At 34.9% G+C, this 18416-nt stretch overlaps 1 protein-coding gene across 6 annotated transcripts in view; it reads left to right on the top strand.

The window, feature by feature from the left end:
* LOC125683068 (prolyl 3-hydroxylase 1-like) overlaps positions 1-10294 on the top strand; it is a 30863-nt gene extending 20569 nt beyond the window's left edge. The window contains exons 13-19 of one of the 6 annotated variants that reach the window (XM_056139355.1): positions 58-164; positions 697-792; positions 5183-5299; positions 6190-6340; positions 8251-8374; positions 9229-9307; positions 9600-10288. In XM_056139355.1, the coding sequence (XP_055995330.1) occupies positions 58-164; positions 697-792; positions 5183-5299; positions 6190-6340; positions 8251-8374; positions 9229-9307; positions 9600-9998 (1073 nt within the window). In that variant the 3' untranslated portion in view covers positions 9999-10288. Of the gene's footprint in view, positions 1-57; positions 165-696; positions 793-5182; positions 5300-6189; positions 6341-8250; positions 8375-9228; positions 9308-9599 lie in introns of all 6 variants that reach the window. The other 5 variants (XM_056139359.1, XM_056139358.1, XM_056139354.1 and 2 more) reach the window with 5 other exon arrangements.
* The last annotated feature ends 8122 nt before the right edge of the window (positions 10295-18416 follow it).

The raw sequence follows: 18416 nt of genomic DNA, 5'->3' as shown, positions 1-18416 counted from the left end.
AAAAATAAGAAGCTACAGAAATAGGTCAATTAAAGTTCATTTTTGGTGATTCTGTAGGTGTGACTATTGTTCAGAGTGGGAAGGAACTCCAGGGGGATGAACGATTTGTGGCTGATGGTCTTATGAACAAGGGAGATTGTCAAAACTTGGTATCACTGTTGGAGGTAAGACAGAATAATTTCATCTTTATATGCTTTCTTGGGTTGACAATTTAAGCACAAACTTGTAGCTTTCGGGATTTTGTTCAACAGAAAAGTAACATTAAGTTTTAGCTTTCAGGATTGTTCAACAGAAAAGTAATATAGACTTGTAGCTTTCAGGATTGTTCAACAGAAAAAGTAACATGAACTTTTAGCTTTCAGGATTGTTCAACAAAAAAGTAACATGAACTTGTAGCTTTCAGAATTGTTCAACAAAAAAGGAATTTGTACTTGTAGCTTTTAGAATTGTTCAACAAAAAAGGAACTTGTACTTGTAGCTTTCAGAATTGTTCAACAAAAAAGGAACTTGTACTTGTAGCTTTTAGAATTGTTCAACAGAAAAGTAATATGAACTTTAAGCTTTCAGAATTGTTCAATGGAAACTTGTAGCTTTCAGAATTGTTCAGCAGAAAAGCCAGAATTCATATGTCAAGGTTGAATTTGTACATAGTAGTCAAAATGAATTTTCGTACACAAGAACTCCACCCCATTTTAGGCTGGTGGTATAGAAGGGGACGGTTACCAAGGGAAGAGTTCACCCTTATCACAACATGAGGTCTTTACTGGCCTGACCTCTGAGAAAGCCAATCAGGTAGAAGGCTGGGATGTGGCAAAATGACAGAACAAAATCTACACATTACTGAGGTCATTCAAAGTTGTCATAGCACTTCACAATTTAAGAAAATAAATTTGTTTTTCATAGGAATATCAACACCCTAATAGTGTGGTAGTTAAGAAATATGGTCACAGTTTTGTATAATTCTGGACCCAGTTGCAAGAGGGTTAGTTAACTTTAAATATTAGTTAAATTGTCATTAACTCTTGCATTTATATAGTGTTAAGTAGATGTTAATTGTCAGTTAAACTTAACTAACATTTGTGCTACTGGGCCCTGGTCTTTTAAAACTTTGAATTTTACTTGGTTTGATAAATATTTTGTTTGTATGTAAAAGAAGATGATGACACCATGTGTAGATTTTTGTTTGGGTGTACACTTTAGGTGTGGGCGTTTACCGCTTGCTTATATCCTGTTTACAGTGGCTTTACACTGTTCATAATCATTTATGCTGGACTAATTGTGTTTTTTTATGAATAAGATTTTAACATGTACATTTATTTTAGGAAAGGTTTTTACATTATCAGGTTTTGTATTGTAATAACACCATTGCATGTTTTGGAAATAGTTTACTTTCATTAAGTGACATATTAGGGTTTCATCTATAATTGTGGGCATCAAAGTCTGCGGATTTGTTAAAAAAAATTCATGGATACATGTATGTATTTGTAATATCGAGGAAATCTACATGTACCCTGTTCTTCATTATGTACTTAGTTAATCACTGAGTGCCCTGATCTCACACAACGATGAAAGCAATGAAAAACACAAAGTGGTAAAAGAAAAACGATGAAACCTCGTTATATACATTTTGTTTTAAAAAACATTCTATTAAATGTAATTCTAGGACAGGTATATATTGATAAGTAAATGTTGGCCATGTCAGTCATAGATGAATTAAAATTCTCTTATTTCAGTTAGAATCGTGACTGCTTGATCATCTCTTTAGTCATTTGTTTATTAGTAGAATCAATTAAATCCAATTATTCTTGTCGTGTGTACGCATTTACTAAGACATAGATCTTATGGTGTTTGTTAAGATTATATTTATTATACATCATGATACATGTAAATTAGTCAGTTTTTCTGTTGTTACTTCGTCAAATAGGACTTACCCCACCCTGGCATGGACATGATTTAAACTGAATTTTTTTTTATTTTTATCTTCCCATTTTTACCAAGGTATTTCTAATGGTCAGCAAAAATTTAAATATCAGTTGTTGAGTTACAAATGAGACACAGCATTCACAATTCTTTGTTATGTAAACAGGGCTCGTGCCATGTTTTTGTTTACGTATACATTCCTTGAGAGTAAATATCATGTTTAAAACAAATTGAGATGTGACAAACACTTGAAATTGTTTAATTGTGTTCAGAATTAACTTGTAAATTGAAAAAATCTGATTTAAAGAAACTTTTATTTAATAGTATATTTAACTTATGTGAACAAAAACATGACACGAGCCTTGTTTACATAACAAAGAATTTCTCTTGTAACTCGACAACTGATATTCACGTATTTGCTGACTGTTATAAATACCTTACCAGGTAGTTATGCACTGTAAACAATGAAAATGGAAAAATAAAATTTGAATTTTTTTTTTAGCTCTAATCGTGTCCATGCACTTATAACACTATTTTGCTTTTATATGTACCATAAAATTTATTATTTTTGTGAGTATTTAATTATCGTCATTGCTGTGGTACAGACCTGTGGATATTCAAATTTCCTTCGTGATCAGGGGACAATGTGACACAGCAAATATCGAAAATTTTCAATTCAAGAAAAAGGTAATTTTAATAGTAAAGAGTGTTAGTAACTGATTAGGGATCAGATGAGAACGTTTTCAATGGGACGTTAAACAACAGTGACATTTGTTTCATGTCATAAAGAATAGTCAGTGCACTTGTTGTATTTTAATAAGTTCCCTTTGACCTGAGCAAAAAATGAGTGAAATGTAGTAGGAGTTGTCTTTCTTACAATGTACGTTTTATCTTGTGGGGAAAGTCCTAACAAAAGAATTATTTAAAAAAAAAAATTCAAATCTATAGTAAAACAAGAATTACGTGTATACTTGATGTATAGGGAGTGACGTTTATTTTGATATGCATGTGCTCAGTGAGGTGGAATCAAGAAAATCTTCTGTAGGGTAGACGTACAAAAGTTCACAGGACAAAAAAATCACAAAATCGGTGAAACAGAAAGTCACAGGACAAAAAGTCACAATGATGACCTTTGATCAAATTGGATAAACGTCACATGACAAAAAGTTACAAAAATATTTAGCACTTTCAGTTCAACCATTAACTTTTTTACATAGCAATTATCATATGATTTCACTTATGACTTGTTTTGACAACAATCTGGAGTGAAAGAAGCCAACCTAACTTCTGTCCTCAGATTTTGTTTTGACAATCATGGGGTCTCCATGAATATATATATATATATATATATATATATATATATAAAGCACTAAATAATCACACACACACATATATATATATATATATATATATATATATATATATATATCCGACACGATAGGATACACGCACGATATTATTTGATATCTACATGAATTTTCTCAGCCAATGATTCTAAAACTTATATTGTCACCTAATGTTTAATATTTAAATTATACAGGGAATTAACTAAATGTAATATAATGTAGTGATATGCTTCAGTAGCTCTCTTAATTTAATGTCTATTATCTTGAATGTGAAATAAAACCAAGTAATATTTTATGTGTAGCGAGGAGGGGGTTATTTTGCATCAAGCTCCAAGTTAACCGCTCATTTAACAATTAGGCTACAATTATTTTCATCATGACCGCTTTAATAAAATCCACTGCACTTCACCATATCTTCATATGCTAGATATTTCTACTCTATGAGTGATAATTGATAGTCATAAGTAATGGGAACATATTTATTTGAATTGACATCTTAATAACAAAAAATAGATACTTGTAATATATATATATATATATATATATATATATATATATATATATATATATAAAATAAAGAAAACCCGGCTTTTTTTAAATTCGCAATTTTGAAACGCTTAAAAATTTTCGTGTTTAGTATATAAAAAATTCAAATAATCATCAAAAGCGGCTTTAATTTCTAGTATTACCCGTACAAGAACAACGATGACAGCTGAGTCGTGCTCAGTTGAGCAGTCTTTTGGGAGATGCAACACCCTTGTACCCTTTTAAAACTTAATCTTCTGAATGTGTGAAATACAATGACTCTGAGAATGTTTGCTGTGAAAACACGGGTGATACACAAAATCAGATATAAGGACGCGCACAAGTTTAGTAGTTTATATGAGTAGAATACAGGTGGAAAAAATCGGAAGAAAAGGAGCCTTTATTAAGATATATGTAATAATGTAATTTACTGATTTTCCCTTTCAAATCGGAGCTTCCTATTTTTCTGTTAGTGTTAATTACAAGTAATTGTTTGTAGACAAGCAAATGTTTATGAACTTCAGATATACTGTCTTTCCGCGATTCCTAAAAATAGTTTCTTTAACAAAACGAATAAAGCTTTCGGAAAGTATCGTACTTTTTCATTAAATTTAATATACGATCCAGATAGCTTCCGACGCTACACGATAAACGGTTTTCACGATAAAAAAAAAAACCCGGAAAACCTGATACACGCAAAACACAATACAGATAGACCTGATAACCGCAAAACACGATACGATAGGATGCACGCACGATACGATAGGATACACGCACGGTAGAACACGATAGGAATGTCAAGAATAATGTTGCGGATACTATATATATATATATATATATATATATAAACTTTACAAATACAAAAAAAATTCTTATTTTCAAATTCATGTAAAATCAAGTGTGTATAAACTGGGGGGAGGGGGTGTCTTTGTTCGATTTATTTTTTTTCTGACGATGGTCATTTTGTCTGGGACTTTTTGTCCTACATTCTATATGTTTACCTGCTGAAGATTTCTCATGTGAGTGCACGCACGTATTGATCATCGTTTTTCAAAGAGGGAGGGGGGATGAAAAAAAACTGACAAGCAATAATGATAAGGGAGGGGCCCCCGTTCTTCGAAATTTTAAAATGTGGGCGGGTATTAGTCTTAAGTAACTGGTTTGTCTGTTTCCCCAGACTTCATTCATTTTGGTCCCCCCCCCCCCCCCCCCCCCCATTCTACGTGCCTGCAGTGTATAATTTTGCTATATATTTATATATTTTGAACGCTCATAGAAACGCTCAATAATACAATAGATTTTACAAGATTGAATTTTCTTGGTTCCATTGCCTGAATTTGCTAGCATTGTTTGGCTAATTTTGACACTGGAGGACTGTTATCTTCATGTAGAGCGCTGGAATAGCGGGTGACGGATACAAAGGCAAACCAGAAATTGTGGTCAGCAAAATATCGCCTCACACTAAACACGAAATATTTGAGGGCTTGACAGTCGGTAGGGCGACCCAGGTTTGTAGCTTAAGGAAGTAGATAATCACCGGAATATCTTCTCTTTTTCTTCTTCGTTTGTTCATGGTATAAAGGATGTTAAATTCACAATGGTCATCTATTTTTTTTTTTTTTTTTTTTTTTTTTTTTTTTGGTGAATCTGTAAAGATCAGAAGATACTCATGAGTAAAATCACTGCCTTAAGAAGAATTTTGTTTATGTTACATTATAAGGTTTAGCCCTTCTACACCTTATCTTACAATTATGATATCAAGATACAGCTCCTACATGTATGTGTTTTGAGTTGGTCAGGATGGTAACCCTATACTTACATAAGAGATGGTGTTTATATACATAGTACACATACTTAATGTCATTGTTGTAAATGTACTTTAATAACAATTGTAACAGACTAAGTTACCGTGGTGAAAACCTCGTTATGAGCACTCTTATTCAAAAATAGGCAGATTTAATGCAGTGAGATATATCATCAAAAGGAAATGTAGATAAATAAATCATAAACTTCACTTGATATCAATTCCTTGTTACTATATTTTGTTTGCTAAGAACTTTTGATCTCGTCCACAGGTGTTTCATTTTTATGTTTCATTGGTTCGTGTGTCTAGGATTAGCTGTCATGTCCAAATATTGCGAAATATAATAACCCCCATTTCTACATCGATAGAAACAGCGTGGGCTCTCGACAAGTTCAGTGATTATTGTCAATATTTTTCTGTGTTGCGAAGTGCAAAAACTACGTGAGAGATAAACGACATACCAATATAGAAATGATTCACCTGTCCTCTTATGTAGTTTATTAATATACCCTACCACAGGTTACCAAAGTACATACATAACTACAGGTTCTGAATGAAATTATGAGTGAACCATGTGTTGATTATGTATTTTAGCTAGCACACTCGGGAGAGTTACCCAAGGATACAGTACAGTTATATCTGGACGTGAGCGAGCGGGCCCGTTTACTCGTGGAAAACTTTTTCAACCTAACTCGCCCCCTTTATTTCGACTTTACTCATTTAGTTTGTCGAAAAGCCATCACAGGTACTGAATTAGCTAGATTAGATATCTGATAGTCAAGCTGGAAAATTAAAGTTGTTTATGGTTTTTTAAATCTATCATTTAGACTGCACACTGATTTCTAGCTGCGGGGGATCTGTCCTTGTAGGCAATAAATATTGTATAGACATATTTTTATAAAAAAAAAAAAAAAAAAAAAACACTCACTCTGGTCTTTTTTCCATCATTTTTCTTTTCGTTACACTTTATTTATTTCTTATTTTTCAGTTGTCTGTCTTTCATTTGCTTTCTACGTATCCCATTATGCATTTAGTACTTCACTTTTTAATAAACTATATCAAACTTGTTTACACAGGTGTTGTGTCAGTAATGCGCATGGGTTATTAATATTTAGCTCGCCTGAATTGAAATTCCTGATTCAAACTTTATTGTCCTATGTAAATTTCCCACATTTTCCAAATTCTTCTAAGAACTGCCACATAAATTCCAGCCATACTAAGTACCATGCATCTTCGGTCAGGGAGATTTACTTGTGTTCAGTGAACTGTCAGGTCCCCTAAAAAAGGGAGATATGATTAAGAAATAGTGGGGTTGTTGATTAAAAAACAATCTTCTCAATTCATGTTACTTACGTAGTTTAAACCATGACTTCCGGGAACAACGTGGGTCCACAATAAGTTTATGAAAGTATATAATATGAAAACTCTTTAAAGATCTACAGTATTCAAGATGGAGAATCTTTAGTCAGGTGCTCTAACAACTGATTTATCTGGCCACCGGCAATCGAACCTCTCTGACCGCCACATTCCTACCTCCTTAAATGTCTTTAACGTTTGAAAACAGCAACCTAGGATTTCTTTCCCCTGACAGGCATTTTCTCCTGTCAGTTTCAGGGGCTGGTCTTCGACACCAAATGTTACAAGAAGCGAAAAATGTAATGGACCAGACCGGGATTTATACCCGGGCCCCCTGAAACTCTACTCAGGTTCTCTACAAACTGAGCTGTCTAGCCACCGGCGATCTGAACCCGTCTAACCGCCACAAAGAACAACGAGGATACAATTCAATTCTTCATTGTCCTTGAGTTATACAACTCATCGGAATACATCTAGTACATGTACATGTATATACACAATATGTCTAATTTTATAAGATAAACAACAGGTGAGTGGACAGGAGAAGATAGGAGGAGAAGAAATTACAAATAAAATAATGTATATGTAATCACATTATGAGATGCACATGTCATTAGAAAAATACTATAATTACATTATTGACTTACAATGCTAAACTTCGTATTTTCACAGCTTCAACTAAGAATTTTCCCAAGTTATTGAGTTCTTTAGTATTGTCTACACTAAGGAGCTTAACTAATTTAATGACACTTGGTTTTGTGTAATAAAAACCCTTAATATATTTCTTTCTCAAATTGTTGTAAAATGGACATTTCAGGATAAAATGAAACTCATCTTCTATATAATTATTATCACATAATTTACAAAGCCTCGCAGTCCTTAATTAAAACATTGTTATGCCTGCCTTTTTCAATGTTCAAAGATACAATACCTCAAGATTTATTATTTGCATGGTCCTTTAAATGACACCCCCCCCCCCACACACACACACACACACTTTCCGGGTCGGTGCAGACCACATTAATGATTGAAATTTTAAATACAACAATGTGTCAAATGAATTTTGCTTCAGGGTCTCAGGGTAGGGCCATAGTAGGGTTTGAAGTTATACATAAGAATATGCAAATGCTAAGGTGAGAGATGTCGCCTAAAGACATATTATTAGAGAATACTACATGTTTGGTTTTTTTTTTAATTTTTTTAGAGAATACTACATGTTGATTTCATCCCCCCCCCCCCGCCCTCCTTGTAAGTGTGTTTTAAACAAATAAGCAGTAATATATATGAATGTTATTTTAGATGACAAGGGTGATGAAGAAGAGCGGTCCGACCTTAGTCATCCAGTTCATGCTGACAACTGCCTGCTTCAGGCGGATGGAACCTGTTTACGCCAGTTTCCAGCGTATATTGCCCGAGACTACAGGTCGGATTCTGTTTTATCATCATAAAATACAAATTGTAAATGGAAGGTGAAGTTAAACATTGGTTGTGCTCTTATACACGTCTGGGTTGTTTATATACATATATGGAGGTATACCACAACGGAAGCACGTGATAATTTGTATAATTAGCAAAGCTGCTGCTGATGCAGAAATCACTAGTAACTTATCATGTTTGTATAAACCCATGATAACAAACAATTTACACATTTCTGCCATATACTTATCTTTTGTACATGTAATGTATAAGGGTTTTCAATCAAGTTGAAAGGTCGGTGTTTTTATACATGAATAAAATACATTGAAACAGCAACAAACAGTCTAGTGTCAATAACTGCAAGTATTCGGGGGAAAAATCGTCAAAAAATAGTCTTTAATGTACATGTACTTCATAATATGTTGATTCACTCGAAAAATTTGTCAAATCCATAATGAAATATTTTGCTTTGGTACTGTTGATACGTATAATGTAATAACATCACCGTGGTGATGTACTGCTGTGCCGTAAACAAGGTAGAGTGATCGAAAAACATCTGTATTTGTAAATTTCAATAGGTTGCTTGACAAACATCAAACTTTGCACACTACTGTCCGATTAGAGTAGACACGTGCAGCTCCCATTTTGTTTAGTCACAAGGTCATGACTCAAATGTCTGGTTATTTGAGAATGTTCGCTCAGAATCTTGGGCCATCAAACTTATTATGGCTGCCTCTGATCAGTAGACATCCCATACTTTTGTCATGGCAAACATTCTAAACTTAAAAGGTAAAGTTGATCTTTTTCAACATTGTTATACGGGAGCTTATATGTTTCTAAAACATTTCTTGTTTTATATAGCGCTGTTTTGTATCTGAATGGAAATGAAGATTTTGAGGGAGGGGAATTCTTTTTCGCTCACGGCAACAAAACAGAGCAGGTGTGTATGTGTTAATACCTAGACATAAATGATGAAGCTATGAAACTCAAATTCAAACTAAGATTCATTATTTTTGTTTGAAAATTGTGTGTTAGCTTCTTGCGTATCTAGGCTTATTGAATGTATAAAGAAAGGTGCGACTATACGGAAGACAGTTGGTGCTAGAAATATGGCGGTATAAGACGGCCGCCCGTTAATATTGACAGCTTAACTCAAATATTTGTGCAAAAATATACACTCGCAAATAGTTCGGGAATCTACAGTTTCTAAATAAGTAATTGATTTTTTAAAGGCAAGTGTGTCTCCGAAATGTGGACGAATGGTTGGGTTTAACGCTGGAGATTTTCACGGCGTGAGGGCTGTCCGTAAAGGCCGGCGATGTGCGGTTGCCATGTGGTACACAATGGACCCAAACACACAGGAACTAGCACGTGTCCAGGCCCAGAAAAAGATGGCTCTCGGAAGTGCTGTTCAAGACCGTACGCGAGAAAGGGGAGGTGCGAAAGCAGGAAAAGATGAAGAGAAGGGTGAAGAAAATGGAGCTCATCATGAAAACAGCGATGTTGATGATGACAAGATCCACAAACACAAAGATCATTTGGACCAGTCTGAAAACACAGAAATTAGTGAAGAAACACAAAAACAAACTGACAGAGTAACCATGGAAAATGAGGAACACGAGGAATTATGAAATTAAATACCCCAAAAAAAAATACAATGTTCTCAAATTTTATTAATTTTTTCACCAATTCTTAGCTCACTTGAGATTTTTTTATCAATTTTTTTCCGGCGTCCGTCTGTCCGTCCGTAAACTTTCAACATTTTCGACTTCTCCAGAACTGATGGGCCATTTTCAATATACTTCCCATAAAGCAACTTTGGATGACGGTAAATTTTGTTCAGAGGAAAAGTCACACCCTTTTAATGGGGGGTGAAAATTTGATACCTTTTCAAGAACCACTGGATCAGGACAGACAAAACTTGTGTGAAATCTTCCTTAATGAATGAAGATACAAATTTGTTTAAACCATGCCCACCGTAATTATGGTAAGGCATTTTCATATGCAAACTTCATCATATAGTGCAGTTTCAAGTCTGTTTAAATTATGACCCACTGCAAATTGAAAGTTTCTTTAAATCATAGTTGGGGAGGGTAGGATGGTGCCTCAATAGGGGGTCAAAATTTGACTTTGGAATACATAATCTTTGAAAATAATCTCAATAATCACTGGACTTGATTATTTATGTTGATATGCAAGCATACCAATGTAGTGTAGATACAGATTTGTTTAGAGTTGAGCTTAAATAGGGATCTTAGAGTATTTTCAAGAATAGGAAGACCACACAAAATCGTATTAATGTGCAAACTATACAGCTTGTTCTTTCTACAAATACTTAATTTATGATTTACGCTAAGAGGGAAAACATTACGAATATCGCGTGTGTTCATCGCACTAATTATGTGTGGGGATGTCAATCTGCGAAGATTAATGACTACAATTAACGCGAGAACGCTGTATTTTCATGGACGATGGAATCTGCACCACTCACCGTGAGGTAAGTAAGCGCGATGATAAAGATGAAGTTTGACTTTGTTTCCCGTCTCTTGCGTAAAATTCGACACCTGGAGCCCTGTGTTCAGAGATGGGATCTAAATCTTCAAATAATATCTAGGATTTTATTTGCAAACTTTGGAAAAAAAACAAAACTAATCATAATGATATTCAATTTAATTAACCTTTGTAAAACATCTGAAATATTGCCCGATAATTTTTGACTCGTGGAGACGTCACCATTGCCAGTGAAAGGCTGCAAAATTTAGACCTATGCTCGGCGCTTACGGCCTTTGAGGAGGGAGGGATCTTTATCGTGCCACACCTGCTGTGACACAGAGCCTTGGTTTTTGCAGTCTCACCCTGCCCCATATAGTTGCCTCTTGCGACAAGCAAGGGGTACTGAGGAATCCAAGACGTTAAACCCCAACATTATTCCTCACCATTTGCATGTGGAAAATTATAAATACCTTGCACAGGGCCCATGGTGTTAACAATGACGCATTCTTCAGCTGCGTGCATTCAATGAACAAGCTATTAAAGGTTTGCAAACATTGAATAACGCACATTAGCCAGCTATGAGAATTGGTCTGTGAATTCGGAATTTAATTTCTATTTCAAAATATCAATATTTGCAATCTCATTACAAACATATCGTTTGATCTGCTCACGTAGATCGCTAGACATTGTGTTGCGATCTACGTGAGCGGACCGTAGGATTTCATTTTAATCAGATTAGTAATATTCCAAACCCTAAAACTTTCCATACTTGTTGGTTTAACAACTTTTCAATGAAACACCGTAATTTGTTGAATTAGCTTTTTCCTGTCGACGTCATCGTCACGGTTGATGTGTACTCGCCGTCCTTTTCGTCTATAAATTTAGAATAGACCTTTAAAATAAAAAAGGATCAATTCAGGTTAACAAAAGAAAACAAAGCCTATTGGGTCACATTTGGTTTAAACCTTGTCCATACTCGTTCTAGTTTATGACTTTAGACCAAAGCAATGCAGTAAAGTTGGTTACTGAGATTCGATAAATAGAACATTGTTTGAACTAACCCTAACTACACCAGTTAATGACGCACAATTGTCTCAGAGAAATGTAAAACGCACTAAATGCAATAAAGTTGATGTTACTGAGATTCGATAAATATAACATTGTTTGAACTAACCCTAACTACACCAGTTAATGACGCACAATTGTCTCAGAGAAATGTAAAACGCACTGAAATAATATTCACAAAATTTATCAAACAATCCAGCAGCGCATTAAAAAAAATTGGCCCGTATATCATTCTGCAAGAGTAATAAAGTCTTATAATACGAAAGCAGCAACGCTTTGCCGCAGAGAAGAAAAGTGTCAAAAGTCCGAGCAGGTTTGTATAACAAATTTATCGATGCAGAAAATTGTTATATAAAGAATTATATGAAACTGGACTAATTACAGTTTCTCTATGGTTTTTTAAGTCTAATGACTTGAGTGGTGGAAATGATTGATATAGTCTAGATTGACAATCTAATGATTTACTAACAGTACTCGTAGAGTTTGAATAAAAGTTTGATTTTGATATTCTGACGTTTTTATTAAGCTCTTTTCAAAAGACTGCTCACATTGATCAGCAAACTCTTTCCCGACTTCCAGTGAGAGGCGCATGCTCCGGTCTGGAATCTCATTTCTTTTTAGGGGAAAGGGGGGGGGGGGGGGAGAGAGCAGGTTATGATATCAAGTACTTGCTGATTACTGGATTGAGGAATTTGAGTTTATGGAAAAATATTCTTTAAGTGCACATGAACTATCATAAACCTAATATTTACGTGTACATTTTGTATATTCAAAAACTACTCATTTAGTATCATACCTTTACCAAAGATTGAGTGAAATGACGTCAAAATTATTGATTTTTGTGGTCTTGAATACAAAAGAGTTCCACATCATGGCAGCCTCTATAAATGGCGGGAATTTTAATTTTTAACATTTTCAAATTAGTACTGAAGCTTATCTAGGCCGTATATCAACAGAATAGTATGACAAAATTTTATCATAATTATAATTAATCCTATCATTTATCATGTAAAATATTTTTGGGTTGCCTTCCCCTTTAAGTATAAGTAAATCAAGTGTAGCTGCATCCAAAAAAATATCATTGATAGAATTACAGTCGAAAAACTTTTGTTGCTGAAAAACTTCAGGTATAGGGGGTTTGAGATATACTGAAAAAATATTTATGATAAATTATGACTGTATTAATGTATTAAAGGCTTTTTTAACCTACGATTGTGTAATATACCCTACTCTATATACTCTCTCTCTCTCTCTCTCTCTCTCTCTCTCTCTCTCTCTCTCTCTCTTTTATGAAAATGTCATTGCATATATATGAATATTGATGATACTACTGTGTAGTGTTAAATTACACGCACACACACACACACACACACACACATATATATATATATAGCACAAACAAACAATTATAACACCCAACCTTACGTTTACCCCTATAGGATCTAAACGATACATGTGATAATCAATTAATTAATATATAAAGCACTAATATATATATATATATATATAATGTGAAAGTTAAATTAAAAAAACTGTTCTGTTAACCACTAAGCAGCGTATTCGGGTTTGATGAGAATTTTACCATTCCTGTAAAGTTGAGGATCGTATCACTATGTATTTATACCATTATTTTCACTTTGGTCTTTATCAAATGACATAGTCCCTCTAAAACAACCGTGGAATATCCTGTTTACAACAGACTAGAAGTTATGACTGTATTGGAATCTCGTATATGATTTAGAGATTTGCAGGAAAAATAACTTGAAATGAACAACTAATAATACATGTTTAGAAGAGCTCTAAAGTCACCCCCTCTTTTCTATTCAAACACTCTACTATTCAAAATGCTCTTCATCCTCGTTTTCATCAGTAACTATGTTGACAGTTTTTCTTCGATTCTGTTTCACATCTTGAGGCATTTCAGGTTCAATATTTTTGCCGCATCCAAATCAGTAGTACATTGTTTACCAGACTCCAGTGGCGGATTCAAGAGGGGCGCAGTCGGCGCCCCCCCCCCCCCCCTAAAATTTTCAAATTTAAGGTAAATCGTGGTATCTTGTTTAGAAAAATGTATTAAACGATATAAGAACCAATAATTTCTTCCACTCCCGGAGAAATAAATGACAAAATCTTTTGATTTCTTGATTTACTTTGATGGGATAACTTTATTTTTTCCAAAAAGTCCTAATATTTGCGTCATTTGATTAATTTCACCTTATAAAAATTGATAGAAAACAGTACAAACGACTAAATAGGAGACATATTTCAAGCCCTGTAAAATCCAGGAGCTTCTGGGGGCTTCGCCCCCTGGGCCCCCACCAGGACTTCGCCCTGGATCCACTGGGGGCCTAAAAACGGCCCCCAGACCCCTTGCCTCATAAAGTGGCGCCCACCGTAACCGCACTTCCTGGATCCGCCCCTGGACTCATTTTGTATAATCATGACAGAGATCTGCTTGAGTTTGCCATTGCGATCACTTTAAAATTGTCGGCACTTTATTTATTTAATTCTTGTGATGTTTAAGGACATTCGTGACGTTTCAGACATTTTCTCAAAAATTGTTGTTGTTTTTTCATCTCCTCAATATGAAGAGTTTGTGTGGTTTCCTTATTAGGTTTAAATTTCATATTGAAGTAATATTACCAAATAGTTTATATCAGCCTGGGTAGCACCTGACTTGTAACGTAAGGGTCCCGGGCTCGTTACCCGATTGTTCCAAAGTGTTACATTTGGGCAGACCTTGAAACAACCAATTCCACAATTTACTCATTCACTAAGTTATTTCTGTATGCGTTACCCTAGTCGTTAAAATTGATCAATTTTTCTTTACCTTTGTCGTGAATTTTCTAACCGCTATGTCGCTGTATTAAATAGGCGTTGATCATTTACATTTTATGGAATATTTGCCTTCTACTATTTAGACTTACAATATTAAGTTTAACCACCACTTTTGCAATACTTTGATATATTTGATTTCGATATTAGTGATCAACACATGGGAAAATTCAAACGAATAAGTAACACCTTTATCAATAACGACTTGTCACAAAATGGTAGTTCTAAGTGCAATAGAAGCAGAGAACATTGACTGTTTTTTATTTTCAAAAACTTTCCGACCGCCAAAAAACTATGTCCATGTTATCTGCTTCTATAGCACGTAGAACTACCATTTTAGTATAGATTTGTTCCTGCGAAAATCCTTCAAATGTTGATATAAGTTAAGTGACGATTCGTTATTGATGAAGGTATTACTTATTCGTTTGAATTTTCCCTTGTGTTAACGTTGACTTTCGTCGTCATTTTTTCGGGTAATAGGTCATGCCAAAGTCACGTGATTCGCCACCGTGGTGATGAGCGACATGTTATCGCATGGGACTCTAATGAATGTTTGCATGTATGTTTGGAGACAAGTTTAGTCGGAAAATATGCAAGGAATTCTTACCTATGCATTTTGATTAAAGGTTTTGAGACGGCAATGCAAGAATTCAGGAATATAAGACCTCAACTATTGGTAGATTTTTCTGCACCGTAAATCGAAGTTATAGAATTTTTGATGAAGGGGTGAATATGTACCTCTCTAGCCTGTTCCCGTATTTTGCCAGAGAGGTACAGATTTAGAGCTAGGTGATGTGCAGCGTGGGGTTTAATGTAGGTTTCAATTTTAGGTTATGGTCAATGGACCGAGTACTTTGTGGATGTTAATAAGGGTATAAAGTTAAAAATGAAATTTCAAAAGGAAAGGTCTCTGATACAAGATACCTTTTTAAATACAAGGGCTATTCGATGTGGAATGTGTATTGTACCACAGCGCGATAACGCTTTGCACGTGGATGATGATACTCTTGAATAGTTTTATTCAATACCTTTCCAACGATATACACACCAGCCTTCAGCTCCACATAGTTTTAAATTTATAGTCATTTCAATAGATCCAGTCGTTGACCACTGTTGTAAAAATGGTTGGGAAACGGGTTGAGAATATTGAAGAAATTAACGCTGATTTAAAAGTTCGCACAAACCTCGGTCATTCGGTAATGCAGATTTTACTGAATTGGGGAGATTTATGGGTCTTATGAGGTATCTTATGAGACAGTTTGTAGGTGGCGAAAGAAATTTCTGACTGGCACAGAGTCCGTCAAAGATGCAGCAAAATCTGGCCGACCTGTGACTGTAACAGGCAAAGCAAATGTCTCAAAAGTCAGGGAAATAATTGAAAGTGATGGCAGATACACGATTCGTGATATTGCCAAAGCTGTTGACATGTCTCTATCGCGGATGCATTTCATTTTGAAAGTACGAAATATTTCTGCCAGATGGATACCGCAAATATTGACAGATGACCAAACACGGGTACGAGTACAAACCGCTAAGCAGTTGCTCAAAATGTTTCCCAAATTCAATCAAAGACAATTTTCGAACATTGTTAATGGTGACGAAACATGAGTTCACTATTTCGAACCAGTAAGAAAAATTGAAAACAAAATATGGTTAACTAAACACGGTAGAAGGCCTGTAGTTGCCAAAAGAACCATAATCACAAAGAAGGTTCTTTATTGCATAGTCTTCTCATGTGATGGTATAGCCGTACACATTCCGGTGCAGAAGGGCTAATGTGTTAAAGGTCGGTATTACCGAGATGTTATACTAAAAAAGCTCAAGAAATATTATCATAAACGACGCCCTGTGTCAGGATTTAGGCATGTGCGTCTACTTCATGATAATGCTCCATCACATACATCTGAACTTGTGAAGCAAATTTTAAGTCGGAGAAGGTTATCGTCTTGCCACTCCCACCATACTCTCTAGATCTAGCCCCATGCGACTTTTTTCTTTTTCCAAGACTTAAAAAGTTCTTATCTGGTTGTCGTTACAAGTCCCGACAAGCCCTAGGCTCAGCCATCAGTCAGTGCCTCAGAGGTCTACCTAAATCAGCGTACCGTGACGCATTTCAGAATGAAATTATGTATTTTAAACCGCGGAGAATACTTTGAAGGGATGTTATGTTCATTTCACTATTTGAGTCGAATGCTTTTGAGATATCGTACAATACACATTACATATCGAACAGCCCTCGTATATATTTTTTCTATAATTCTTCAAAATATATAAGTTTCCAGTGTTTTACTAGAGAGCTAAATTCAAACCGAGTTACTGCCCTCGGATATTAACTTGTACCTGGTTAAAACACTTTTTTATTTTTTCTTCCTGATATAAGATTTCATCAAGTATCAAATTGATCTTAATCTACTAAAATTCTGTCCCAGTCGCAGCTTATCAAAAGTATGTGTCCTTCTGTCGCAGCTTATCAAAAGTATGTGTCCTTCTGTTGCAGTCGCAGCTTATCAAAAGTATGTGTCCTTCTGTCCCAGTCGCAGCTTAACAAAAGTATGTGTCCTTCTGTCCCAGCTTATCAAAAGTATAAAAGACATTATATCTGCCCTTCTCTGATCTCGTGTAGACCTTACTATTGACATAGTGAAACAACAGAGGACCACATGACACAGACAATTTATTTTGGATTAATTGATCAGATACTATAGTGTGAGCAAGTATAGCATTCTCTGCGTATCGATCTCCTGAAAATGACAAATCGTTCGGGCTCGATCTCTTGAAAATGACAAATCGTTCAGTCTCCTCTTTATTGTGATAGCCTACAGTCGATACAAAACGACTTGACTCCATTCAACCGCTGTGATGTGAGTAATGAAAAAAAGCTGATAGTGGATGGCGGCCTGTAGTGGTAAGAAATCTCTACAAGGACTCAAAACTGGATGCAAAGTTCAACCGCAAGAAAAACAAGAGCATCGATGCAAAATACGTCCATATTAAACATGTTAAACTTGTATTTCCATACTTCTATCTACTTATATACACGGCGGGTGTGACCTGCCGACACTGGATGCATACTCCTTCTAGGCACCTGTAGTTGTATGCATAGAAATTCTAAGAATTTTCGTAAGTATATAATTAAGGACTTAATATTTTTTATGCATACGACTCCTATCCCACCTCTGGTACATGTATATCCAGGGTTCGTGTTTGCCCTACTCTTAATTTTGCATTCTTTGTAGGAAATATGAGATAGATCACTGTTCGTTATCTTCACTTTTTCTTCTATACTAATTTCATGATTTGTATTTCCCTTTTAAAAATCTCAAGCCGAAGGAAGACGTCAGAACAGTTAAAAAAAATCCTTGAAATATCTTTAAACTAATTGTTGTACATGTATCTCAATTTCATGAAGTAATATACCCATATATCTGCTAATTTTGGCGTGCTGGAAATATTGGCGGATGAAGAAAATTAGCCAAAAATGAAAGCGCCAAAATTTCTATCCATATAAATGATACACTTGTTCAATGAAAATACCCCAAAAAATTGAAACTCTAATATTTCAAACAACATTCCTAAAGAATTAATAATCCACTAAATATATTCCCGATGCTAAAATTACCCGATATACGGTACCAATTACTTGCTTAACAAAGAAA

Source organism: Ostrea edulis, chromosome 6, assembly GCF_947568905.1.
Source record: "Ostrea edulis chromosome 6, xbOstEdul1.1, whole genome shotgun sequence".
NCBI lineage: Eukaryota > Metazoa > Mollusca > Bivalvia > Ostreida > Ostreidae > Ostrea > Ostrea edulis.
Note: the sequence above shows the minus strand (reverse complement) of the source record. Positions and strands in the feature narration are given on the sequence as shown.